The sequence below is a fragment of the Peromyscus californicus genome, unplaced genomic scaffold (assembly GCF_007827085.1).
Source record: "Peromyscus californicus insignis strain IS unplaced genomic scaffold, ASM782708v3 Scaffold_4__1_contigs__length_199733344, whole genome shotgun sequence".
Lineage (NCBI taxonomy): Eukaryota > Metazoa > Chordata > Mammalia > Rodentia > Cricetidae > Peromyscus > Peromyscus californicus.
Genome location: NW_026294562.1, coordinates 76,327,454 through 76,350,111, shown reverse-complemented (window position 1 = coordinate 76,350,111; position 22,658 = coordinate 76,327,454). Strand labels below are relative to the sequence as shown.

At 43.3% G+C, this 22,658-nt stretch overlaps 1 protein-coding gene across 1 annotated transcript; it reads right to left on the bottom strand.

Moving 5' to 3' along the window:
- Positions 1 to 4,822: 4,822 nt before the first annotated feature.
- On the bottom strand, positions 4,823 to 5,947 carry Zg16 (zymogen granule protein 16). The gene is made up of 3 exons (XM_052761011.1): positions 5,893 to 5,947; positions 5,588 to 5,720; positions 4,823 to 5,138 (listed from the first exon to the last, which is right to left on the bottom strand). The coding sequence occupies exons 1-3, from the start codon at positions 5,945 to 5,947 to the stop codon at positions 4,823 to 4,825; spliced, it is 504 nt and encodes a 167-aa protein (XP_052616971.1).
- Positions 5,948 to 22,658: the final 16,711 nt, after the last annotated feature.

Here is a 22,658-nt window from a genome sequence, read left to right as displayed (position 1 = left end):
TGGAGCAGTCGCTGAGAACTACATCCTGATCTGTAGACAAAGATAGAGGGGTTGACATAGGCTTTTGAAACCTCAAAGTCCACTCCCCTGACACACTTCCTCCATCAAAGCCATACCTCTTAATCCTTTTAATCCTTTCAAATAGTGCCACTCCCTGGTGACTAAGTATTAAAATATATGAGCCCCTGGGGGCCATTCTTATTCAAACCACCCAGTCAGGTTAACAAACAAAACAAAACAGAAAACTCCAGAACTGTCTCATTAACTCTAGACAGAAATGGTTGCATTTGTTTTGAACAGAAAAATTTCAAGCTTGTATTAGAAAATATCAACATTTGCCAAGTTGCCACACAAATAACTGAAGAAACTGTTCTCTGGGAAATGTGCAGGAGAGTCCGCCATGCCTTTGTGGCCCACCTGAAGGCTGATGAGCTTGGGTGGTGCCTGTGCCTTTGCACCGAAGCTTCCCCCCCCACTACCCTATTGGACACAGCAGCCTCAACTGTGCTAGCCGGCTGGTCTTCTCTGAAGTATGTATCATCTACCACTCATTTACTTTATCCGCAGGCTGCTTTTTCTCAGTTTTAAGCTGTAAGACGGAGAAGATGGTGGAAAGTCCAGCTGGAAATCAAGAGTGAACTGATGAGGAGCTGGACCTGGCTTTATGTAGTGCCGGAAATCAAACCCAGAGCTACACCCCCCTAAAATTTTTCTTAAGATGTATTTTTATTTATTTACTTTTTTCCCCCAACATAATATTTTTTATTCATTATTTGGGAATTTCATACAGTGCACCCCAATCACACTTGCTTCCCATTCCTCCCAGGTTCACCCTCCCACCCTCATGCCCCCCCAAACACACCAAGTCCAATGTGTGTTGTCCATATACTCGCTGGAGCACGGTCAGTCTCCCAGTGGCCAGACCCTTAGAGATATTTGGGTCCCATGTTGTCCCTGTTCCCACCCCTCCCCTTCCCCCTCCAGGCCATCAGCTATGAAGAGCCACACTTCAGCACAATAAAGCTACACTTTGTCACAATTTTTAAGAATTCACTTCAGTGGCTTCCTGCCTAAACTGTATTTTTCTTTTTCTTTTGTGTGTGGGGGGGGTGGGAGGTTGTCACAGAAGAAGAATGTCTCTCATTCTCAGTTATGGGCCTGCAAACATTAATACCACTGCAAAAGAAGCTTCCTTGCCCATAACAGCCAGCAGCAGCATGGAATACAGACTGGTTTTGCTTGTCTGTTTTTTTTTTTCTTTTTAATTTATTTATTTATTATGTATACAGTGAGTGTTCAACCTGCAGGCCAGAAGAGGGCACCAGATCCCATTATAGATGGTTATGAGCCACCATGTGGTTGCTGGGAATTGAACCTGGGTCCTCTGGAAGAACAGCCAGTGCTCTTAACCTCTGAGCCATCTCTCCAGCCCTGTTTTTTTGTTTTTCAAGACAGAGTTTCTCTGTGTAACAGCCCTAGCTATCCTGGAACTTGAACTTGCTCTGTAGACCAGGCTGGTCTCGAACTCACAGAGATCCACCTCCCTCTGCCTCGGGAGTGCTGGGATTAAAGCCATGTGCCACCACCACTCGGGAGGCAGAGGCAAATAGACTCTATGAGTTTGAGGCCAGCCTGGTCAACAGAGTGAGTTCCACCATCTTCTCCGTCTTACAGCTTAAAACTGAGAAAAAGCAGCCTGCGGATAAAGTAAATGAGTGGTAGATGATACATACTTCAGAGAAGACCAGCCGGCTAGCACAGTTGAGGCTGCTGTGTTTTGTTTTTTGAAGATTTCTTTATTATGTATATGGTGTTCTGCCTGCATGTATGCCTGCAGGCCAGAAGAGGGCGCCAGATCTCATTACAGGTGGTTGTGAGCCACCATGTGTGTGCTGGGAATTGAACTCAGGACCTCTTGAAAAGCAGCTAGTGCTCTTAACCTCTGAGCCATCTCTCCAGCCCCTGTTTGTTTATTTTTTAAAGACAGGGTCTCTTCTCTCTATGTAGCTCTGGCTGTCCAGGAAGTCACTATGTAAACAGGCAGGCCTCACATTCAGAGCTCTATCTAACTCTGACTCTCCAGCCCTGGGATTAAAGACATGCTCTACCATGCCAAGTGTTATTTATTTTATTTTATGTGTATGAATGTTTACCTGCATGTCTGTCTGGGCACTACATGTGTACTAGCAGAGGGTATTAGATCTCCTGGAATTGGAATTAAGAAGATTGTGAGCCAGCCAGTGGTGGTACATGCCTTTAATTCCGGCACTCGGGAGGCAGAGGCAGGTGGATCTCTGTGAGTTCGAGGCCAGCCTGGTCAACAGGGTGAGTTCTAGGACAGCCAGGATTGTTTCACAGAGAAGCCCTGTTTCAAAAAACCAAAACCAAACCAAAACAAACAAACAAAAAAGATTATGGGCTGCCATTTGAGTGCTTTGGGCCCAGGTCCTCTGCAAGAGCAACCTGATGAAACTTCTCTCCAAACCATCTCCCAACCATTGCCTAAAACTTCTTTTTTTAAGTAAATGAAAATTCTTGAAATTCATGTTTTTTGCAGAAATCTAACGTGTGGGACTGGAAGGATGGTTCAGTGGTTAAGAACACTGGCTGTGAAAGCAAGAGGACTGGAAGTGAATCTCCATAAAGCCAGGCATGGCATTCGAATGTCTCAACTCCAGCATTGGGAACAGAGACAGCTGGATTCTGGAAGGTCTCTGGGCAGCCAGCTTAGCCAAAAGAGTGAGCTTCAAGCCCAGTGAGAGACCCTGTCTCAAAGCAATTAAAGTGGAGTGTGACAGTGGAGGACAAAATGATGGCTCTGATCTCCCCATGCACACATGTGCTCAGGTGTGTGTACCTGTACATACACGATACACATACACACACACACACACACACACACACACACACACACACACACACGAAAGAATGGAGAACAACAGAAGATATGTGACATCAACATCTGGCCTCCACACCCATGAGCACACATACTCATCACACACATGTACATATTCATTACATATCATTACATGTACTTACATGCACACACCATAGACTACATCCCTACCCCCATTGCATACTTTAAAGGGATGGATTTCATGCTCTGTGATTTACATATAAACAAAAAGACGATGGCATAATCTCCTCCATGTAATTGTTTGAAAGAACATTTGGGGCTATGGCTTTTTGATAGAGTGTTCACCCAGCATGCATGAAGCCATGGTATCATATAAATGCAGTCTGGTGGCACACATCTGGAATCCAGACTTCAGTAACTCCCTACTGCTACCCACTAAAATTGTTGGTGTTGTAGCACTTGGAACTGGGATCCTAAGAATTATTGTCAAAGTGACTTTATAACTTTGCTGACTCTATCTAGTGACCCGAATTCTCACCAACCCCTTATGGCTGCACACAGTGAAAACCTCCCCTCTTGGACTTGCCCACTATCTATTTATTCATGTGTTTAGGTTTCTGGGACAGTATCTCACTGTATCCAAGACTAACTTGGAATTAATTATGTCCTCCAGGCTGGCCTTAAATTTGTGGCAATCTTTTTGCCTCCTTAAGCCTCTTACTTAGGGTCTTACTATGTAGACTTGGCTGGTCTTGAACTATGTAGACCAGGCTAGCCTAGTCTTTCAAGTTCTGGATTACAGGTGTGCATCACCATGGCTCACTTAGGATTGCCTCTTCTGTTTTTGAGTTTTTGAGACAGGGTCTCTTTCTGTAGCCCTTATGTCCAGGAAGTCTCTGTGTAGACCAGGCTGGCCTGGAACTCACAGAGATCCACCTCCTCTGCCTCCCAAGTGCTGCAATTAAATCTGTGCACTACCATGGCAGCCCAGGGGTTTTTCTTTTTTGAACACAGTGTTGATAGAGTTCACATTACTGGGAATGTGTTAGCTTCCTGAGGAAAGAGCCTCAATTTTGAGAGAGCTAAGTTAGGAACACCCAGGCTTGGGAGTAAAATTAAGAGGAGCTGGACTAGGGCAACAGAGTCAAGTCCTTAGGCCAAACTTTAGAAGTTAGGTGGATTCTGGAAAGAAGAAAGGATAATGTTCCCACCACGAACAGCAAGTGGCTTAATGTCAGTAGAGTAAGGTGACGTTTGGGGGCAGGGAAGCACTTTTCCAAGGCAAGGAGTAGAGAGAGCTGGAGAGTGAGTTTTGGCAAGTTGGTATAACTGAGCCTTACCCTGGCCTCTGAGTTCCTATTAGGAAACATTCTCAGGGGCTATCCTTGGAAAGAGTTGGTTCAGGCAGAATTTTGTCTCTTTTTGATAACATATAAAGAAAAGCCCCCAACACTTCTCTTCCCAACTCTCTCATTTCCTCAGATTAATGTTCAACAGTAGCCAGATATAGCTAGGCATGTGGCACACCCCTTTAATCCCAGCACTCTAGAGGCAGAGGCAGGCCTATCTCTGTGAGTTCAGCCTGGTCTACATAGTGAGTTCCAGGACAGCCAGGGCTATGTAGAGGGATCCTGTCTCAAAAAAAAATTTAATTTAAATTTTTTTTTTTTTTTTTTTTTTTTGGAGCTAAGGACTGAAGCCAGGGCCTTGCGCTTGCTAGGCAAGTGCTCTACCACTGAGCTAAATCCCCAACCCCTAATTTAAATTTTTTAAAAAAGCCAGAAATAAGATTCACACATTTCTCTTAGAACTAGGATGTGGACACATTTCTCTTAGAACTAGGATGTGGACAAACACTTTCTTTAGCCATATTCTTTTATTAAGCTATCTGCACGTTTGCACGGGGCTGGGTGATGAGGGAGTTCTCACGCCCACCAGCCCCCCCACCAGAGAGAAAGGTGGTTTTCAGCAGGTGTTGCATTGGCTAGGGTAGACATCCCAGTGGAAGCTGATGGAATCAATGACAGAGCCAGACCGGCCACTAATGAAACGGAGGACGGTGTTGGGGTGCAGGGGAACGGCGTTGAAACTCGTGCCTGAGTCTTTTCCGAAAGGCAGCTGGCGGCCTTTGTCTGTCACGAAGACCAGCTTCTTCACGTAGTACCGGTACTTGCCAGACACCTGGATCACGGACTCCCCGGGGTGCAGAAAGATCTCCTCCAGGTCTCCCCGTGTGCCACCCACGTAGTCACTCCACTCTGTGCCGTAACGCACCTGGAGACTGGGGCAGGGTGAGAAGGAAGAAGTAACCCGTTGAACACGGTTATCACAATTCAAGACTGGATGGGTGAGACGGCTCAGCGGACCACCCAAGTTCAGTTTAAACTGGAGACAAGTTCCACAAGATACAAAGACGATGTGAGCCCTAGGAGCCCATGCAGAGAATCTCAACTTCTCGTTTTGCTGGCAAATCAGTTTGTGGAATGAAAGTAAGTTTCTCAGAGTCACTCAGACAGCCAGAGTCTGAGCTCACCCCCAACACACACTTCAAAGAAGCCTGAGGATTTTCAAACACTGGAAAGTGTCCCAGGCCAGACAGGGAAGAGACAAACCTCCAACATTTTACTGTGACTTACCGATTTAAACAGTGTGATCCAAAGTGAATGAGAATTTCCCAACCTAGTAAGATCCTAGACAGTCCCCAAACCACAGAAACATGAAGAATCTCACCCCACTATGTAAAGTGAATTGGCTCGGACACGGATGGCAGTGATGGGACCGTCCAGCTGGTTGCCAGAATGAGAGAATCGCTTTCCTCCTTTACCTCCGTATTCCCCACTGTAAGAGGAGGACCTGGACTGAACTAGAGGGGAAGAAAGGCCTGTGGGGCAGATGCTCTGGGAGCACAGCTGCTCGACGCTACCCTCCTTCCTCCCACCACCCGGAACCGGTGTCCGACAGCCCCCGACCAGCAGCAGCGGTCCAGGGGCTGCTTTCCCAGGATCCCATTACCAGATCTGTGGCATTTCACTTACTGTCATTGCCAGAGGCCGAGGCACAAAGAAGGGCTAAGAGAATGATGGCCAACATTCTGAGGCTGCAGTGGGAAGAGGGAGCAAAGGGGGGGGACTCATGCATTTCTCTCTGGACTTCATTTACCCAGGCATCTCTGGCCTGGAATATAGACCCATGTTTTTTTGATGTTTCAATTCAGATCTAAGAGACCTACCCCAAGCCTAGAGAAAACTGCCCAGAAAACTGCCCACGAATAGTCCTGTTTCTTTCAGATCTATTTTCTAGGCCCTAATCCCTCTGGTTCTCCCTGTTCTGATGGTAACTAACCCTTCTCTCCTAATCCCAAAGATAATCCTAACTTTTTGTCTGTGTTCAGCTGAGTCAAGCTTCCCTCCATCCAGGCACAAAGCGTGACAGAGTTTTCTGAAGAGGAAATAAAGGCCACCCCCAAAGCACTGAGACGTTTGAGTTGACCGACCCAAGATTCAGAGCAAACCCCACCCGAAATCAGATGGTTTATGAGCTATCTGAGGCACAGCTAAAACTCTAGCATCACCCTACTCTTAAATCAAGGCAAAGAACATTGTAGAGGTGCCTCTACATCACCTCAGGAGCCAAGGAGACAAGAAAAGACAGGGTACCAACACCAATGTCCAAGTAGCTCCTGTGGAGCCGAGAGGCTGAAAGGTTTTAGGGGGAGCCTGCCCGAGCTCAGACATCAGGTCCCAGGCAACTTGTCTGTATGTCATAACCTGTCTCCACCAACTAAACCTGTCCATATCCACCCCCCTTAGCCAAAAGCAGCCATCTTTGCACCCCCAAATAGCTTCCATCTGGGAGCTGCTGCCCAGGTTTCCCCTGCTATAATCCAGGCATTGTCTTTTCTAGATTGGACTTGAATATTCCCCCCAACTCACCTTTCCCTTAGCAGTTTCAGGTGCAAATCTTCTAGAAATTCCCAGACCTTTTATACCAGGTTCTAGCCCTCCCACTGTTCTTTATCATGAGAACCTCACCTGCTGAGTAAACATGACCAACCTCTTAGGATCAGGTGTCAAGCAGGGTCTGGAACATCTTATCCTGCCTCTCCCACAAGGGTTACAGGTGGCAAGGTGGGGTCCACTCTAGACCAAGTGTGGATTTGTGAAGAGACAGAATGAATTTGTTTAAAGTCCAACTGAAGGGTGGGAAAAGCAGCTAGTGTCCAAAGAGTGCAATTAATCCAGACATGGCGGCCCCTGTGTCCTGAGGCATGAAGATCATGACTTCAAGGCCAGTCTGGGCTACAGTATGAGACCCTGTCTGAAAACACAAACAAGCAAATGAGAATGTAATCCAAGAGGCCTGAAGGAAGGTTCTCCCTATCCTAAATGACCTGTAGGTATTCAGGTATTCTTGCTTGAGACCTGCCTTCTGTTGGGTAAATGGTGCTCTCTCCAGTCATTTGTAATGTATCTTTTTTTTTTTTTTTTTTTTTTTTTTTTTTTTTTTGGTTTTTCGAGACAGGGTTTCTCTGTGTAGTTTTGGTGCCTGTCCTGGATCTTGCTCTGTAGACAAGGCTGGCCTCGAACTCACAGAGATCTGCCTGGCTCTGCCTCCTGGGTGCCGGGATTAAAGGCGTGTGCCACCACCGCCCGGCTTTGTAATGTATCTTCTCCCAGATTACAAAACCATTTTCAACACTGAGCTGTGCCAAATATTTGCCTGACAATTTTTCTCTATTTGTTGACATTTTATTATGAAAAAGCTAATCATAAAGTTTAAAAATTATGTAGTGAACACCTATATCACAAAGTCTGCTGTGATTAATATTTTGCTGTGTCTGGGTGTCAGGGCTTTATGCCTACATCTGTCCATCCTCAGCCCAGACCCTTCTCAAGTCCTTTCTCTCTGAGAAGGGTAACTCGGGGCTCCAGGGAGGCACTACATCTGTGGGTTCCCCATCTCTTCTTCCAGAAACAGCCAATCCAATGGGCATACGGGAACCTGAGGATATACAAGTCCTCCTTTGTGAGTAGTTCTGGACTTTGGAATCTCAGGACCTCTAGGTACTGTGGCTGTCGACCACTGGAGTGAATTGCCCCTCTCCTTAAGTCTGAGACACCCCCAGAAGCGATACTGTAGATTTCTTCTCTCTTTCGGTCCTTTCCTCCCAGGACTGATTTCCTTTTGATCTAAAGTCCCTAGAACTGACCCTTAGCACTTGACCCTGTTAGACTAGCCCTTCGATCCCTCTGAGTCATCAGGACCTCCCCAGGAGAGAAAATGGAGCCTAGGGAGGGGCTAGAATAAGCAGTATCAGTCCTTAACGACCCCACAGCCAGACATTCAGATCATCCACCCCTTTCCTCGAAGGCTCGCCATCTGGGACTGGAAACTCATCCCAGATAGCAAGGGTGGTGCCCTGCCCTGAGGAGCCAGCAATAGGGCAGGACTGCGGGGGACAGAGCCCAGGAAGAGGGCCAGACAGCCACAGTTTCAGCTCTCCCTCCATCCTGTTTCTCAAGGTTCAAGACAAACACTGGCGACAGAACACTGGCTCCATTCCCATCGTTTTGTTTTGTCCACGCTCTGCTTTTTCCCTATGTCTTGACGTTTCCCACATTTCCTACTCTGAGGTTTTCTTTATAGTCTTTCCTTTTCCCTTGACATAACCTTTTTCTTTTCTTTTCTTTTTTCTTTTCTTTTTTTGGTTTTTCTAGACGGGGTTTCTCTGTGTAGCTTTGGTGACTGTCCTGGATCTCGCTCTGTAGACAAGGCTGGCCTCGAACTCACAGAGATCCACCTGGCTCTGCCTCCTGGGTGCTGGGATTAAAGGTGTATGCCACCACCGACCAGCATGACATAACCCTTTTGACTCCTCTTTCCTTTACTCCGGCATCTCTCCCAAGCACTCCCCCAGCCTCTTTCCTTTCATGGCCATCTAGCTCTCTTTTTTTTTTATTAGGGACACATTATACCATCCGAAATCAAGCCCCGAGAGAATGTTCTTGCATTTCTTACATGACATACCCAGAACTTTTGGGACAGAAGTGTACCTAACTTGTCACAGTTTCAATCTATCACCCTTACCTTTCATATGCAGAGTCTAGATTGCCATCCCCGCCCCCCACAACCTGGTCCGGAGGTCCTCTACAGTACATCCTTTTTTCGTAAGTGTAAAAGATTCCTCTGGTGGGACATATCTCAAAGTCCAGGATTTCACCCAATGCGGTGACTGAGGCATCAGAAGTCAGCGAAAGCAAAAGAATTCTAGGCTGCTAGCTCAGCAGCTTCCATTGGTCTGCTTCCCCCTAAACCATGTTCCAGCCAGAGCCCACTTGCCCACTAATTTCAAAGGATGCGTGCAAACCTCACCCCATCCCTACTCTACAGGCAATGAATAGCCCATGCCTTCCAAAGCTTTCTGCTACTGCAGAGGAATGACATTTCTCCTTTTCCTCTGTCCCCTTGGTAAAGAGACTCAACCTATGCTAATCATTACGTTGGAGGCTCTGTTTGTCAGAGGTAGCAAGAGAGCCAACAGCCTAGCCCAAAGACCTTTTCTTCCAATGAGAGGAACTGGACAAACTGATGTTACTATAAAATATGTCAAAGCTATGAAGTTATGAAATAACGGGGAGTGAGATTATGGAGGCAGCTGGGGAAGCGAAGTGTAGAGCTGGGAGGCATCTCTGCTCAGAGAGCAACTGGTTAGACCGATGTAAGGAAAAGTACGTATTGGGGTGAATGCTGATCCAGATGGAAGCATCAAAGCCCTGGGTGGTGAGTGCGTGAATCTGGAAGAGCAAGGAGGGTGGCATGCTGGGCAGTCTGCAAGGGAAGCCATCAGGTGGTGATGTCTCAGCAGCAGAGGCAACTCGTGCCGGCCGGGAAGTCAGGGCTAGGAGTTTGGCTGCTATTCTGTGAGGAGTATTTTTATTTGCAAGTGTGAAGGAAAATGCTCTCTGGGTTTTGATAAAGTGGAAGACAGAATGGGTAGGGTAAAGAAGGAAACGGGAGGCATAAGAAAAGTGGCATAAACCTCCCATTTCACTGAGTCTTTCTCCGTTCCCTCTTGAACCGCCACAGAGACTGCAAGCTCTCCAAGAGAGTCAGCCTTGTCCTCTTAGTGCAAATTCAGATCCCATAGTAGGGGTCTGCTGCCCCACCCTATCAGAAGTAAAAACTATGAGTTTAGTTCAAAAACATTAATTGGCTTTTGTTTGCAATCCAAGGATCAGGCTGTTGGAATTCTGCCCCCACCCAGCTGCATGACCACACATGCGCAGTTCAGGAGCTGATGTCTTACATCATCATTGTGCGCTGATGATTTCGAGCGTGCGGCATGGGCACGTAATCAGCACATGCGTGTTGTAGCTCATAAGCCTGCCTGCACATGTTCGCGGGAACCCTTAAAAAGCTGGATACAGACCCCCCTCCTCCCTTCTCTGTTCTCTCTTTCCCCCCACTGTCTCTTCTCTGTCTCTCTCTGCTCTCTGCACATGTGTCTCCCCCAGGCCTGGTTCTTTTGACCCCCCGCTCCTAATAAAGCTCTGATAAAACCCATGACTGGGTTTTGTCATGGCTTATGACCTTTCCATGCGGTAACCAGGGCCACTTAACATTCTTAACCCAGGCGACACTTCATTTCATCAAACGAAAGTGTTCCATTGAGCTAAGCATGAGGCAAGATAGGAAGATAGGGAAAATCAAGGAGACAAGAAAAAGGAAAAGCCCCTCACACCCTTGGATCTAGTTTATATTTCTCATTGGCCAAGAGTCAAGAATTTTGACACAATTGATCAAATCTCACAAGTTCCTAGGAATAATACTCTCTTTTCTTTTTTCTTTTCTTTTTTTTTTTTTTTTTTTTGGTTTTTCGAGACAGGGTTTCTCTGAGTAGCTTTGAGCCTTTCCTGGAACTCACTTGGTAGCCCAGGCTGGCCTCGAACTCACAGAGATCCGCCTGCCTCTGCCTCCCAAGTGCTGGGATTAAAGGCGTGCGCCACCACCGCCCGGCCTACTCTCTTTTCTTAGAAGTATCACAAACAGTGCTATTAAAGCAGCTAACTAGAAAAAAACAAACAAGTAAACTAAACAGCTAACCAGCCATGTCCTCTGTATAGTAAGAATTCTTTGATCTTTAAATATCTAGATTATATTCTTTGAAGAATATAACCTAAATACCACTACTATTGTTTTTATATACATATATATATTATTTATATACATATATATGTATATATATATATATTTTAACTGTGTGTTTATGTATGTGTGTATCTGTTTGTCTGTCTGTCCATATAGTGCATATACTGAGCAGGCACATGCAAGAGACCAAAGCAGGACATTGCAGTCAGACTTTTCACTGGGACCATCAGCTCCCCAATAAACACATGGAGACTTATTGCTAATTATGAAAGCTTGGCCGATAGCTTAGGCTTGTTTCTAACTAGCTCTTATAACTTAAATTAACAACCACTTTTTTTTATTTGGTTTTTCTAGACAGGGGTTCTTTGTGTAGCTTTGGTGCCTTTCCTGGAACTCACTCTGTAGCCCAGGCTGGCCTTGAACTCACAGAGATCGGCCTGCCTGCTTCTGCCTCCCAAGCACTAGGATTAAAGGTGTGTGCCACCATGCCTGGCCAACCCATATCTTTTAATCTACATTCTTTTATGTGGCTTGGTTACCTTTACTTTGTAGTGGCCATGCAGCTTGCTCTGCATTCCCTGGCATCTCTGGCTTCTTCCCAGAGTCCTCTCTGCCCTGAAAATCCCACCTAGCTATTGGCTGTTCAGCTTTCCATTAAACCAGTCAGAGTAACACATCTTCACAGTGTACAAAAAGATTACTCTTTGGGAGCCGATAGAGGCTCTCTGTTAAGGCCAAGCTCAGAGAGTCTGAGCTTGCTTTATCCAGCAGGGCTGCATAACAGGATGCTTTGACCATGGGCGTGTTTACCAGGCATTTTGAAGGGTCTACACTTGGCTGTATGTTGTGCTTTGATCTTGTAAGGGGGAGGTCTTTTGCCTCTCCCCTTGGCATTGTTTAAAAAAACCCTTTTGAATAAACGAGGATGGCTGGGTATTGACCCAGGGCCATCCCGAAATTGTCCTGTGTCTAGGTCTGTCTTTCTACCTAGTATTTCCTCATTCCTCTCTCCTCCACCCAAGAACCCTTCACTAAGTCAGAGCTGGTCCTCCAACAGACTCCTCCACATTACTCCACAACAGGATATTGAATGTCTTCCTTCTCTCTTTCTGCCTTGTTGCCTTGACACAGGGTCTCTCGCTGAATGGGAAGCTCACCATTTTGGCTAGGCTGGCTGGCCAGGGAGCGTTTGGATCTGGCTATCTCTATCCTCCATCTTTTGGGTTACAGGCCCACGTGGCCATGCCCATGCCCGGCTCCTGTGGTTACTGCTTCGGCATTCACATGTGTACTTCTCTTTATTCCTACTCTCTGCTCTGCGGATTCTCACTCTTCGCTTAATAAACTCTTTGTTTCATACTGACTTAGCTTGAACTGGTTTTCTGCAGTGTAAGTCAAGCTTCTGACGACACCTGAGTAGAAGTCTTGCAATGTTGAGTTTCCTCATCCACTGCCAGTGATTTCTTTTTTGTTTTTAATTTTTAGATTCAGGGTTTTTGAGACAAGGTCTCATGGAGACTAGGCTGGTCTCAATCTCAATATGAGGACAACTGTGAACCCCTAGTACCCCATCTCTAACTTCTAAGTGTGGGGATTGTGTAAGCATGCACCAACATGCCCAGCTTCTTTGGGACACTTTCTAGGCTCCTTTTGACTGTGTTGGTGAGCTTTTCTTGACTGCTGCTTACTTGGCCAGTTATTCTGATCCTTGTTTCCAGAGACCACCTAGTGTTTAATGAGCCATGGGTGCTGAAAATAGCGTTCACTAGCTGGATTTTCATACCTCATTTCTGGTTCCGGTTCAGCGGGAACAATGAGAACTGTCAGAGAAGACATCTCTGTAACAACTGACCCAGCTGTGTCTTCAGCTGCTTGCTTGCTTTTTGTTTTGTTTTGTGCGGTGTAAGCCAAATTACTTCCTCCCTTCCTTATATTGCTTTTATCAGATACTTTGTTGCAGCAATGAGACAAGTAACTAATTCAGTGGTCCAATGTTTTTTTAAAGATTGTAAGTTTGTATTTATGTGTGTGTGTCTGATGTCTATGTAAGTAGATTATCCTTTTAAATTTTCCAGCCACAGAGCCCTAGATAAGTAGTTAAGAGCACCAGCTGCTCTTAAAGAGAAGTCAGGCTCAAGTCCCAGCACACACATAGAGGCTCACAACTGTTTGTGACTCCAGTTCCAGGGGATCCAATGCTTTCTTCCGGCCTCAATGTATGATCAAGGTACACACATATATAAGCATACAAAACACTCACACACCTAAATTGAACTAAACTAACCTAAATAGTTTTCTGGATGCCGAGCAGCTTTGCTTTTACTCTCAAAGCAAATGAGAATGTACAGCATTGCTGTGTGGAAGTCATTCACAAGAATGTACAGAACTGTGTAAATGGAGGCTTTTCTCTGTCTTGCTTTGTCCTGAGGCTGTTTGTAAATAATCACTCCGAAGCTTAATATTAATTACAAACTGTTTGGCCTATTGCTCAGGCTTGTTACTAACTAGCTCTTACAACTTAGATGAACCCATTTCTACTCATCTGTATTTTGCCACATGACTGTGGCATTACCGGTCTGCCGGCATCTTGCTCTTTGGGTATCTGGATGGAGTCTGCCCTGACTCTGCCCTTTTTCTCCCTGTATCTCTGCTTGGATTTCCTACCTGGCTCTTATCCTGCCTTGCCATAGGCCAAAGCAGTTTTATTTATTAACTAAAGGGAGCAACACATATTCACAGCATACAGAAAGATATCCCACATCATTCCCCCTTTTCTGTTTAATCAAAAAGAGGGTTTTAACTTTAATATAGTAAAATTATACATAACAATACAATTATCAAGCACGAATTACAGTTACAATATCTAGTCTATTTGTATTTGGCAAAGATAAAGAAAATACTCTATCATCTGTCCTATCTTTGTGAGTCTAAAGTTTCATATCTAATTTATCTTTTATCATAACTAAGGAAAGCTATAATAACTGTCCAGTCTTTAACTCTATCAAAGACCTCAGAAGGATATAATATTATATGAGTAAACAGGAAGTGCATTGTAAGGAACTTCTAAAAAATGCAAGAAATGACAGAAACAGGTGGCTTCCTGGACAGTTATCCAATGTTTCTCTGCAACGTTGGGGCATCCAACTTTAGCCTATAGGACTAGAGTATCTGGCAGACTTTTCTGTGAAGCAGGAACCCTAAAGGAGTGTCCCACCTTGTTTTGGTAAAGTTCAGCAGTCACTTTCCTATGGGTCCTGCATGTCTAGTTTATACAGCATATAGTCAAGCATTCAAGGCAAAAACAGTTTTTTCCCAAATGACTAATCTTGACATAATGAAAGCAAATTCCTATGGAGTTTCTTTGATGCCCATCATCCTTTTAGGAAGTAAATTGGTGCTGCCAGGAGCAGATATGTCTCATTGTCATGAAAAGTCCAAGTTATTAAAACATTTTAAATGCCATATTATGTAGCTCTTTAAAGTGTTTGAAAATTACCTATCTATCTGAAATATATCTCTGTATACCTAGAAAACCCAACATGACTATAAGTTTGACTATTATAGATGACTATTAATCTGTATTTCTTAATTACACATTACATTTTTTTTTTTTTTTTGGTTTTTCGAGACAGGGTTTCTCTGCGTAGCTTTGCGCCTATTCGGAACTCACTTGATAGCCCAGGCTGGCCTCAAACTCACAGAGATCCGCCTGGCTCTGCCTCCCGAGTGCTGGGATTAAAGGCGTGCGCCACCACCGCCCGGCTCACATTACATTTTTAAATGAGTTGCATAAACATAATATCTTAAACAAGGGTAGAAATATACAAAGTATAACAAAATTGACTTTAAATTTGTATCAATAAACCAAAATTCATACTAATGTAAAATATGTAAGATTAATAGTTGTTTTTTGGATTAAAGTAGATCCAGTAATGTACCCTTTTATCCTATCATTTTTATATCATACATTTCTATATCATATCCCCCTTTCTTCTTTTAGAAAGAAATTGGTTATGACCAATAACAATTTGTAACCAACCCCCTAAGCAAAGACAAATATCAATAATCTATTTTTGGGAATGTGGGCATAGTTTTCTAGACTACTTCCTGCTGATCTGGGGTGCTGAGAAAATTTAGAATTATGGTCAAGTCCTGACTGGAGTATTTTGTGTGGTTGGTCCATCTCATCTAGTAGCCTTGAAGCTGTTGTGGATGTTGGATCACCTGGGCCATCATTCCCGTCGGAGACCTTTCAGGGGATCAAGTCTGATTTTCCTTAACTCGAAATGAATCCACAGTCTCTCGTTTCCTCTATAAAGAAAACAGAACCTCCTTTCCAAAGTAACATATCTTCTGACTTTGACCTTGGAATCAAGATATTTCCAAAATATCAAAAAAGAAAAAAAAAGATATTTCCAAAATATATAGGTTGGTTTAATCTAGCAGCCTCTACAATCAAATGTCTCATAGCAACTAAAAATCCCAATGACAGCATAATAGTATACATAATCCAGATTTTCTGTGCATTTTCCATCCTCATGGAGCTCATTTTCTTTTATTATTTTTTCCCCTAAAGATTTTATTTTATTATTTTAATTCTTTATTTTAATTTAAGCCTGTATGTATTTTTCTCTTCTTTCTCAAGCCTAAGCACATCTTTTAAACGTACCATGACACATTTAGAGGCCTTTGTGTCTGAATCTGTTTTTTACCATGTTTCTTTTTTTTTTTTTGGTTTTTCGAGACAGGGTTTCTCTGTGTAGTTTTGCGCCTTTCCTGGAACTCACTTGGTAGACCAGGCTGGCCTCGAACTCACAGAGATCCACCTGGCTCTGCCTCCCGAGTGCTGGGATTAAAGGCTTGCGCCACCACCGCCCGGCTGATGTTTCTTAACCCTTTGTCTATATGAGCAAAAACTTTAACCCTCCCCTCAGTGCATTGCCAGAGCTTGTGCTGATAGCTTAAGCCAGCAGGCAGCAGCTGGGAGAAGCCTCTCTGTATTGCAGCCCTCGTGAAAGACCGAAGAAGCCGCCACATGGCTTGGCTCATGGCGGCAGCCAGCTCCATTTCTCAAGCACCAAGGCTGGCATGAGAGACTAGGAAGCCTAGTGTGGCTCCGCTTCTGTACATTAGAACCTTTTTAAAGTTTTCTCAGGTTTTATGCGGATGCGCGGGCAGCACATTGGGTACCATTTGTTAACAGAGACTTTTCTTTATCCCACCCTGTCCCGCGGCTGCTTGTAAAAAAATCACTCAGAAGCTTAATATTAATTACAACTGTTTACCTATTGCTCAGGCTTGTTACTAACTAGCTCTTACAACTTAAATTAACCCATTTCTACTCATCTATATTTTGTCCCATGGCTGTGGTGTTACTGGTCTGCTGGCATCTTGCTCTTTGGGTGGCTGGATGGCATCTGCCCTGACTCTGCCCTTTTTCTCCCTGTATTTCTGCTTGAATTTCCCACCTGGCTCTTATCCTGCCTTGCCCTAGGCCAAAGCAGCTTTATTTATTAACCAAGGGGAGCAGCACATATTCACAGCATACAGAAAGACATCCCACATTAGCACTATTGTGTGGAAGTCATTCACAAGAATGTACAACACCGTTGTGAGGAAGTCCTTCAAGTGTATTCTGGCAACCGATATGAAAAGCTGTTTGGAGCCCAGCCTGGTGTACATAGTGAGCTCCAGACCAGCAGGGCTAGCTATGGAGGCACTGGGTCAAAACAAACAAAACCAACCCTGAGTAAAAATCCTGCTGTAGAGCACAGCTGGGGGTGGTGTGAGGATAATCCAGTGGTAGAGTAGTTTACACATGGATGTTTTTGCTGAGGAAAGAAACTAGAAAGGGAGGAGGTACAGTCATTAGCCTTCAGGGGGCAGCCGAGGCTGAGCTTCCTCCAACATTTCAGTTCAAATGGCTCAACTTAGGCTGGAGAGATGACTCAGTGCATAAAAGCATTTGCTGCCAAGCCCGATGAGGTTTTACACACACACACACACACACACACACACACACACACACACACACACACCACAAAGAAACAAGTAAGTAAATAAATAGGGGCTAGAGAGATGGCTCAGTGGTTAAGAATATCTGTTGATTTTCCAAAGGATCCAGGTTCAATTTCCAGCACCCACATGGTGGTTCAGGACCATGTTCCAGGAGATCTGATGACCTCTTCTGGCCTCTGCAGGTACCAGGCATGTATATGATGCACATACATACATGCAGGCAAAACACCCCCACACATAAAATTTAAAAATTCAATAAATAGCCGGGCGGTGGTGGCGCACGCCTGTAATCCCAGCACTCGGGAGGCAGAGCCAGGCGGATCTCTGTGAGTTCGAGGCCAGCCTGGTCTACGGCGCAAGATCCAGGAAAGGTGCAAAGCTACACAGAGAAACCCTGTCTCGAAAAACCAAAAAAAAAAAAAAAAAAAAAAAAAAAAAAAAAAAAAAAAAAAAATTCAATAAATAAATATAACATTAAATATGCTTTTTTGTTGGGTAATGATGGTGCATGCCTTTAATCCCAGCACTCAGGAGGCAGAGGCAGGTGGATCTCTGAGTTTGAGACCAGCCTGGTCTACAGAATGAATTACAGGACAGCCAGGGCTATTTATTACACAGAGAAACCCTGTCTTGAAAAACCAAAAAAGAAAATGCTTTTTTAGTCTTTGATGCATTTATTTTTTATTTATTTTTATTTTTATTTTATGTGCATTGGTGTTTCGCCTGCATGCATGTCTGGTGAGGGTGTCAGATCCTGGAGTTACAGACAGTTGTAAGCAGCCATGTGGGTGCTGGGAATTGAACCCAGTTCCTCTGGAAGAACAGTCAGTGCTCTTAACCACCAAACCATCTCTCCAGCCCCTTAATGCAATTTTTTTTCAGACAGGGTTTCTCTGTGAAACAATCATGACTGTCCTAGAACTCACTGTGTAGACCAGGCTAGCCTCAAACTCAGAGATCTGCCTGCCTCTGCCTTTTGAGTGCTGGGATTAAAGATGTGTATGGTGATATTTTATTTGTGCTGAAATGTGATTTTATTTGTGTGTTAATAAATAAAGTTGCCTGGGGGTCAGAGCTAATAGCAAGCATAGCAGAAGCTGGACAGTGGTAGCACACGCCTTTAATCCCGATCACATGACAGACAGATCTCTGTGTGTTCAAGGATACAGCCAGCATGGAGATACACGCCTTTAATCTCAATACCAACCATAGAGACCTAGAGGTCTGTATAGACAGGCAGTGATGAGGAGGTCATGTGGTTGGGTTTACAACCAATGAGAAGGCAGAACAGAAAGTCAATAAAAAGACAGATACAGAGGAAGTAGGTCTCTTTCTGAGGGGAAGGACGACAGTGGCAGTGAAGGGTAAGAAAGGCGGTTTTAAGTCTCTGCTCTTAGCTACTGCTCCGACCTCTTGGGCTTTTAACTTTGCATTTGGCTCTGTGTTTCTTATTTATTAAGACCATTACATCTACAGATGTGCACCACTACCACCCAGCTGTATTTCTATATGGGAAAAAAAGACTTTTATTTATTATTTTGTTTGTTTGTTCATTTATTTATTTTCAGAGAGAGTCTTATGTAGTCCAGGCTGGCCTCAGACACCCTAAGCATCCAGTGTGGGTGCTGAATTCCTGATAGTCTTACCTCAACCTCCCAAGAGCACCACTACATGTGCCAAGAAGACTTTTTAAAGATTTATTTTAAAAAGATTTATTTTGTGTATATGAGTGCTCTATCTGCATGTATGCCTTTATGCCAGAAGAGGGCATTAAATCTGACTCTAGGTGGCTGTGAGCCACCATGTGGTTGTCAGGAATTGAACTCAGGACCTCTGGAAGAGCAGCCAGTGCTCTTAACCTCTGAGGCATCTACCCAGTCCCCAAAAGAGGACTTTTTTTTTTTGTTTTTTTTTTTTTTTTTTTTTTTTTTTCGAGACAGGGTTTCTCTGTAGTTTTGCGCCTTTCCTGGAACTCACTTGGTAGCCCAGGCTGGCCTCGAACTCACAGAGATCCGCCTGCCTCTGCCTCCCGAGTGCTGGGATTAAAGGCATGCGCCACCACCGCCTGGCTCAAAAGAGGACTTTTAACAGGGAAAAATTCTCCTATTAAATATGACTGTAGTGGAAGTTTCTCTGGTCCCACCCGGCCCTGAGGTCCCACAGCCGCTTATAAAATAATCACTCAGAGGCTTATATTAATTACAAACTGTATGGCCTATGGCTTCATCTTCTTGTTAGCTAGCTCTTCCATCATAAATTAACCCATTCCTATTAATCTATATGTTGCCATGTGGCCATGGCATTACTGGTCTGCTGGTATCTTGTTGCTCCTTCAGTGGTAGCTGGCATCTCTCCCAACTCTGCCCTTCTTCTCTCTCTCTGTCTCTGCTTAGAATTCCTGCCAGGCTGTAAAATTTCTTGCCATAATGTAGATGTATCCAACCTTCCCATCAAACAATAAACACAGAACCAATGCAAAGAAGAAAGCCAAGAGGTCAGAGCCAAGAGCCAAAACCTTACCCTTCCTCCTGCAGTGGTCCTACCTCTCCGAACCAGAGCTACCCCTGTGTTAAAGTCTTTATATAGAGTTCCTGTCCTGCCTTCTCATTGGTTGTAAACCCAACCACATGACCGCCTCCTCACAGCCTGTCTGTATAGGCCTCCAGGTTTTCCATGATTGGTATTAAGATTAAAGGCATGTGTATCCAATAATGGCTGTATCCCTGAACACACAGAGACTTACCCAGCTCTGCCTACTAAGTGCTGGAATTACAAGCATACGCTACCACTGCCCTGCTTTCCTATGGCTTGCTAATAGCTCTGACCCCCGGGCAACTTTATTTATTAACATACAAATAACATTTTAATACAAATAAAATATCACCATATTTCCCCTTTTCTATTTTAATAAAAAGGAAAAAAAAGAAAAAGCTTATAACTAATATAAGAAAAACTATATACAAAAGGACAATAACTATATACAATATATACAAGTAATAAATACCTAAACAATGTCTAGTCCATTTGTATTTGACAAATTCAGAGAAAATAATTTCATTATCTATCCTATTTTGGTAAGTCCAAAATGTATCCTAATTAATCTTCAACTATAACTAACTAACCTTCAACTATAACTAACTAATCTTCAACTCCCTCAGAGTCCCAAGAAGGAAATAATATTAGCTAACAAAAATAAAAACAGGAAGTGCACATAAGCAACCTCCAAAAAATTTGTGAGTTGACAGAAACAGACAGCTGTCTGGACAGTCACCTGAGGTTTCTCCGAAGTGCTGGGGCATCATCTTCAGCCTATAGGCCCAGCATATCCGACAGACTCATTTGTGAAGCAGGATGTACACAAGGTCAACAGTTCAACCTCACATTGAGTGAGAGTAGTCCATGTACCAGAAACACCTGAATTCCACCAGTGTCATGTCATGATTCAGGATTTCAAATTCTGGAAATTGCTGATGGTTTTCCAACTCAGCTGTCCATTCTTCCTGGCTGTGTATATATGGCTTCATCTCAGCATCCCATTCTTCTCCATATCCCTCCATCAAATGCCAGTCTACTATTGAGAGGCGTGAGCTTAGTTACTCTTCAAGAATAACTGTTTCAGCTGCTGTTCCATTGCACATCAGAGGCCATCGGCCCACTGCCTGTTCAGCTGCCTTCGAAGAAAAGGGCACTGTACCTTTTTCGAATTGCGAAGGCCACTTCAGGGATGGTGCCATATTGTCCTGGCCTCTGAAGATGCCTTTTGATAAAGCCATAACCACACTTGTTTTGGCAAGAATCAGTAATCCTTTGTTTTATGTCCTGTTTGTCCATTTTGTCCTGTTGATTCGAGGATACTTTGTTGTCCAGTGGCTAACTTTTGCCACAATGAAAGTTAACTCCATATGCAGTTTCTTCAATGCCCATATTTTCTCTGAAGTAGATTGGTACTGCCAGGAGCCGACATGTCTCATAGTCATAACAAAAAAGAAAAATTTTCTAAGTTATTAAAACATTTTAAATGCCATATTCTGTAGATCTCTGAAGGGTTTGAAGATAACCTGTCTATCTAAAATATATCTACTCAATCTTGAAAACATACCTAATATAACTACAAGTTCTATTATAATATCTAACTACTAACTTTCATTTCTTTATATCCTAATAGTTGGTAATAACATTCAAGGATCAGAAAATTGCATTACATTGTTAGATGAACGGTACAATTAGAAAAATATATATAACATTTTCTAACAATATCAATTTCAATATATATAATTTGTATAAAATATAAAACAATCCAATCCAATGTAAAGTATTTACATTTTTCTTTTCTTTCTTTCTTTTTTTTTTTAATAAGAACCTTAAATCTAATCTCCTTTGCTTAGCCTTTTTCCTAACCCTTGACAACAACTTGTAACCAACCCCCCTAATCAATGAAAATTATCCCAGACCCAAAACCCATTAAAAGACCAAAAAAACCAACCGCCCCACACCACCTCTTTGGGAATGTGGGCGTCGTATTCTTGAAATTGCTTCCTGCTGGGTATGGGCGAAGGTATCTTTATCCTGAAAGAAAAATTTTAGGTTAATTGTCAAATTCTAGGAAAGGTAAATATATCCTTCGTTATCCAGTCTGTGTATAATGCCAAAATTCAGGGTTTATCTCAAATCCTTATTCAAGTAGTCTTTGAGACTGGATCATCTCAGCTAGCTCTTCTCAAAATTGCTCTGAGCACTTTGTAGTTCAAAGCTGATCTGTAGATGATGTTTGTCAGCTTAGTGATGTTATTATTGTCCACGTGGAATTGTTGTTGTTGTGGGGCCCCATCTTCTTCCTGGAGACTTCAGTTGATGTTAGGCCTAACCGTGATTTCCTGCAAAAAACTGATAAGAGACTCGAACACAAAGACTATATATGCGACTTTTTAGAATTAGTTAGTACTCTATATGACCATTTATATCTTAACAAAGTTTAAAATGTATATATATCTATATATATTGATCTTGTAAATTTTGATATAAAATTCATACTTTAAGAAAAGTTTAAAGAATCAGAATAGAATCAAAGAGTTGAGATTCGTAATAGAATAGTCCCTTAATTAATTTGGCTTTTCTCCTGTCCCATAGCAGAAGATGGCTCTTTTCCTCTGGCATGATACAGGGAGTTTGCATTTTCCTTTTAACAACATGCTTGAGTTTAAAGAAGGAGAGAGCCATTCTCCAACTCCAAAGTGAGCTTTAAATTTTAATTGAACTGGGACTATTAGAAGTTAAATAGTGTTAAATCTTTAAAGAAAAGCAGAAACAAACATTTAGGAAGACATAAAATTTTTTTAGATAACATACCCATACGCCATTTCACTCTGTTTCTTAGGATAGATGATTTGTTCCTTTTCTTCAGTTGTCTCATTTGTCCAGTGTTCTTCAAATTCGTTAACCTTCATTCTCCTAAAAGACAAAAACAAAAACCTTTCCCCAAGGTTTTTTGGGGATGTTCCTTTTTGATAAGTTATCTGATTAAATGAAAAGGCATGTGTTACTGGTGTAAGTTAGTTTAAATTGGATGTTTACGATAGTTGATGAACTATCACCTCCTCTAATTAAGAGGTCTCTCTTGTTCAAATCGAACCTTTAT

Excerpts from the sequence above, each read along its gene's own strand:
- Zg16 (XM_052761011.1), bottom strand. The coding sequence starts at position 5,947 with ATGTTGGCCATCATTCTCTTAGCCCTTCTTTGTGCCTCGGCCTCTGGC. Across the intron at positions 5,721-5,892 it reads CTCGGCCTCTGGCAATGACA|TTCAGTCCAGGTCCTCCTCT; the intron begins GTAAGTGAAATG and ends CTTCCCCTCTAG. Across the intron at positions 5,139-5,587 it reads AATTCACTTTACATAGTGGG|TCTCCAGGTGCGTTACGGCA; the intron begins GTGAGATTCTTC and ends ACCCTGCCCCAG.